Genomic DNA, 5,300 nt, shown 5'->3' with positions numbered 1-5,300 from the left:
GATGTTCAAAGTTTGACTGGAAGAATTGCCGCTCTCAGTAGATTTATTTCGAAGTCAACAGACAAGTGCGTTCCATTTTTTAATCTACTTAGAGGCAACAAAAAATTTGATTGGACAGAGGAGTGCGAGCAGGCTTTCCAAGCATTGAAGACTCACATGGCACAACCACCCGTCCTATCAAAACCAATTGATGAGGAGACTTTGTTTGTCTACTTGGCGATTACGAAATATGTTGCTAGTGCTGTCTTAGTAAGGGAGGAAGAAGGCGTGTAGAAGGCTGTTTATTATGTAAGAAAGAGGCTAATTAGAGCGGAGCTATCCACCAATTGAAAAGTTGGCCTATTGCTTAATTTTGGCCTCAAGGAAGTTGTGGGCTTACTTTCAAGCTCACCCAATCACAGTTTTGACTGGCCAACCTCTACGGCAAGTTCTGCAAAAGCCAGAGGCTGCAGGGAGATTGTTGAAATGGGCAGTCAAACTTGGGCAGTTCAATATCTCTTACTTACTACGAGCAGCGATAAAAGGGCAAGCCCTGGCTGACTTCATTGCAAAGTTCACTGAACTTACAGATAGCGAGCAGACTGAAGAGCCTGAAGAGCCTGAGTCTCAAAACCAACCTCCCTCATGGAAGTTATTTACAGACAGCTCTTCCAATGAGCATCATGCAAGGGGAGGGGTGATCCTTATTATGCCTGAAGGGCATCGATTTGACTGTGCAATCAGGTTTGACTTCACTGCTTCCAACAATGAGGTTGAATATGAAGCGTTGCTCGCTGGGTTACTATTATCCAGGGACATGAATACAAAAACACTTGACATTTACAGTGACTCTCAATTGGTGGTAAATCAAGTCATGGGAGAGTACCAAGCCCGAGGTTTAAATATGGTTGCCTATTTAAACAAAACAAAGGATCTATTAGCACAATTTGACAAGAACACCCTTCAGCAAGTACCTCGTGGCCAGAATTCAAACGCTGATGCTTTGGCCAAGCTAGCAAGTGTAAAAGATGCTGATACTCTTAACATAGTGCCAATTGAACGACTAGCTGTGCCAAGCATCCAAGTAGAGGAGACCACTCTGGTGATCCAGATGGCGGATACATGGATGGCACCATATGTAGAGTATCTGATGCAAGGCGTGTTACCAATGGACAGAAACAAAGCTAGGTTCCTCCAGTGACAGGCTACTAGGTATATTCTGGTCGATGGAATCTTGTACCGAAGGGGATACTCGATGCCACTCCTCAGGTGTATTTCAAAAGAGAAGGCCAAAGAATTGATGAAAGAGGTACACGAAGGCTTCTGCGGGGACCACGCTGGGAGGCAAAGCTTGTGAAAAAAGATCCTAAGATAAGGGTAGTTCTGGCCAAAAATGAATGAAGACTCGATGGAATTCGTACGGAGGTGCGACAAGTGCCAGAGGTTCTCCAAAATCCCACGAGCAGCCCCTAATGAGCAAAAACAGATGCAAAGTCTGTGGCTGTTTGCAGTTTGGGGTATAGATTTGATCAGATCTTTGCCCACAGGAAAGGGCGGCATCAAGTATGTCGTGGTTGCCATTGATTACTTCACTAAATGGGTCGAAGCCGAGCCACTTGCAACCATAACGACCAAGAAAGTGTTGGATTTTGTAGTCAAAAACATCGTTTGTCGCTATGGATTGCCGAGGAAAATTGTCTCAGATAACGGCACGCAGTTTGATAGTGATTTATTCACAGACTTTTGCGAACGGCATGGGATTATCAAAATCTTTTCTTCAGTTGCTCATCCCCAAGAAAATGGACAAGTCGAAGCAGTCAATAAAACGCTAAAGGATACTCTGAATAAAAGATTAGAAAAAGCTAAGGGGGCATGGCCAGAACAATTGCCTGAAGTCTTTTGGTCATACAGAACTTCCCATCGAACAGCAACAAGCCATACTCCATTCTCTTTGTCTTATGGGTATGAGCCTATGTTGCCTGTCGAGTTAGATCCACCCTCGCATCGCAGAATAACATACGTTCAAGGCTCTAACAACAAGCTATTGATGGAATCTCTGGACTTGATGGATGAGAAACATGAACAAGCCCAACTCTGAGTAGCTACGTACCAGCAAAAATTCGCCCGGTATTTCAACTCTAAAGTACGTGAAAGAAAATTCAACGTCGGAGATCTAGTACTTCGAAGAGTTTTCCTAAACACCTATGACCAGGTTGCTGGAGTACTCTGACCTAAATGGGAAGGGCCATACCAGATTGAAGAAGTCCTTCATCCAGGCACCTATAAACATGCTTCCTTAAACGGAGATCTCATTCCTCGCTATTGGAATGGAGAACACCTGCACAAGTACTATCAATAAACAATTCTTCTTACAGAATTGGCTTGTATTAATTTTACTTTTTACAAGTTATGAAAAAGGGTTGGTCATTTTATGTGACTAATCGCATATAAGTGTAAGATCTTATTGATCACTCGTACAGACACGTTTTGTCCATTTATTACGAGAAATATAAGGGACTGTGCGGAGCCAGTCATTCTTGCCAATTATTGTATTTATTACAAGTATTTGCTCATTACGTGTGTTGTTTTGCTGTATCATTGTTTTAATCCCCTTTATTCCGAGCAGTAATGTTCAAACAGGTTCTGGTCAAGGAAAATGACTAAGGACCTAAAGCTCCTCAACCACTTGGGGGGCATATAAGGCATCTAGTAAGCAAAGCATATCGAAAGGTATGTAAACACATGAGCAAAATAAGTGAAAGCATGCTAAGGAACTTAGAGTATATTTTCAAAATTTTGTATTTTGTTAAATCAATCCAAAGTACTATGGTAAGTTCGGCCATACGAGCAAATGCTATAATAAAATGCAGGTATTATAATATCAAAAGGAATTCTTTTACACCGCGAGCAGTGACTGCTCGGATGTAATTGTTCAATAAAAAGAAATAAAGCTGCCCGTGCAACAATAAAAGTTAAAACATAAGTAAAATTGTTTTTACATCATGGCCCGTAGGTCATGTAATTCAAAAAGAAAAGATAGTTATGAAGTAGCCGGGGGATCTTGTGATGATTTTTACTGCTGATCGATTGCATCTCCAGCTTCTTCTCGGGCGCCCTCGATCTCGGTCCCTAAAGAAATCTCGGGAGACCTTGGAATTGTTTCTTCCTCCAGGCGAGCAATGCACCTAGCTAACTCTGCTTCCCTGATATGGTCTGGCAGATAAGAGAAGCTAGCATTGGGGTTGTTCTTCCAGAATAGGTAGAAACACTCGAACGATGCCCCTTCATAATCTTTAAGGTTCCGGGTATTTTGTTCCTCCAGTGCAGCAACTTCTTGGCGGCTTATCGCTAGCTCATCTTGAAGCTTGTGGGCTTCCTAGTAATTATTAAGCGAGACCTCCTTGTATTGCTCCTTTGATGCAGTGATCTTGGCAATACTCGCATCCTTCCTCTTCACCTCCTCCTCGAATGAAGTGATCTTGGCCTCAGTCAGCTGCAGCGCCTCGAGGTGTTTTTCCTCAGCCTCCTTGAAGGCCTCAGTATGCTTTGCCTCGACCTCCTTAAGGGCATCAGAATGCTTCACCTCGACTGTCTTCAGCTGCTCGGCATAGGAAGCTTCTGCCGCCTTGAGTTGCTCGGTATATTGAGCCTCAGCAGCACTAAGCGAATTACCAGGTCTCTTCTCGAACTGAGCATTCTATGTCCTCGAGAACCGCCAGCCAGAAGTAAGGGTGAGCACCCCCTGTAATCAGAAAAAGATAAGGATGTAAATAGGAACAAGTTAAAAAGAAAATTCATAAAGTACAATAAAGAAAACAACTTGCAGCGAGCACTTCATTTAGTGCGCGGCTGAGGACTTGGAAGACCCCCATAGAGTCGGTCTCTTGGATTGCCTCCCGGCTACGTCGATGCTTTGTTATTCTCGACAACCTATCTTAGGCTGAGTTGAGCACCACGCCCGTTAGGTCATCTTCCGAGACCTCTTCCCGGTGACCAGCCGAATGTTGGACAGTGGATGCTGGAGGCATAGGGTCGATTGGAGCTAGAGGAGGAGTCTGTCTGACTGGAGATGGAGGATCTGGGTTTGTTGGAGTTGGAGGAGTTGCCTCCCTAGTAGGAGCTGGTGGAGGAGTTGCCTCCCTTGTTGGAGTAGGCGTAGGAGGGTCGTCTATTCGAGGCTTCTTCGTGGGGCGATTGCTGCAGCCCTCCCCAGACTGGCGCTTGTGGGACTTTTTCTTGCTCGCTGACTTGGTGTACAAGTCAAAAGCGCATTCGGCAAGCATGTCTTCAAAAAAGAGACAAGCGAACAATCAGGAAATATAATAAAAGGAGCTTGCTAACTCTATGAAACAAGGACAGAGAAATTGAAAGTATAATACCCGAGCTACAATTACCGGTCGCTACACTATTTACTTTACTAGTGCTACACTCACTCTCTGGCCTGAAGAAGTCTGAATTTAAAGCAGGAGGGTATTTAAAGTTGCCATCCCCGTCGAAGAGGTGACAGGGGATAAGCAGACTATCTAAAAGCATAAAATCAGTATCGTTCTCATCTGATGACTCAAGAATAGGCTCTGTAGCCTTCTTCTTTCCCTTCCCTGGAGGGGCCGGTGCAGCAGCATGTCGTGGGGAACCAGTTAGTTCATTGATGGTCATCCCAGTTGCCCTCCTCGGAGGAGATTGTGACACATCTTGTTGCTGCTCGGGAGCCTCAGCTCCAGTGGCACTCCCCGCAATAGTTTCCCTCACATCCTGGTGAGGTGCCAGAAGGTCGACCAGTCTCAGATTGGCCTCTGTGACCAGCGGTTTGACAATTTTCTCTATGTCGGTCATACTGGCCAGGAGGGCTGATCGGACCTCCATGTCTGGAGTGGGGTCTGGTCGCAACCAGGGGCCTGAAATGCACTAAATTTCTAAGAGAAATGCAGTAAGAATCAAAGAAAAAAAATATACGACCAAGGGTGCAAAGACATTACCTCCTTATGTGAAGGCCAAGTTGTTCGCGACCATATCGACAGCCAGAAAGTACTACAGATGGTACTTCCCCACGTTCGAGATAAAAGTGGTGTCAGTTAGGAAAGTGCGAGCCATTTCCTGATGGCAGAAATGGAAGAACCCCGTGTTTTCTTGGTTGGGTTGGATTTTAGGTCGAACAAGTAGTTGACCTCGTGTGGCGTGGGGACCGGCCACTTCTTGTGGCTATAAAGGATATAGAGTGCAGAGAACATTCTATATCCATTTGGGGTGATTTGAAAATGAGCGACCACAAAGTAATTGGCCACTCCTTGGAAAAAAGGATGGAGAGGCAGGATCGCTCCTGC

The 5,300-nt window shown here is 44.8% G+C and overlaps 1 protein-coding gene across 1 annotated transcript; it reads right to left on the bottom strand.

The window, feature by feature from the left end:
- Positions 1 to 3,355: 3,355 nt before the first annotated feature.
- LOC133785309 (uncharacterized) lies at positions 3,356 to 4,635 on the bottom strand. The gene is made up of 3 exons (XM_062224555.1): positions 4,464 to 4,635; positions 3,960 to 4,264; positions 3,356 to 3,676 (listed from the first exon to the last, which is right to left on the bottom strand). The coding sequence occupies exons 1-3, from the start codon at positions 4,633 to 4,635 to the stop codon at positions 3,356 to 3,358; spliced, it is 798 nt and encodes a 265-aa protein (XP_062080539.1).
- Positions 4,636 to 5,300: the final 665 nt, after the last annotated feature.

This window comes from Humulus lupulus, chromosome 6 (assembly GCF_963169125.1).
Source record: "Humulus lupulus chromosome 6, drHumLupu1.1, whole genome shotgun sequence".
Lineage (NCBI taxonomy): Eukaryota > Viridiplantae > Streptophyta > Magnoliopsida > Rosales > Cannabaceae > Humulus > Humulus lupulus.
This window is presented reverse-complemented; position numbering and strand designations above follow the sequence as displayed.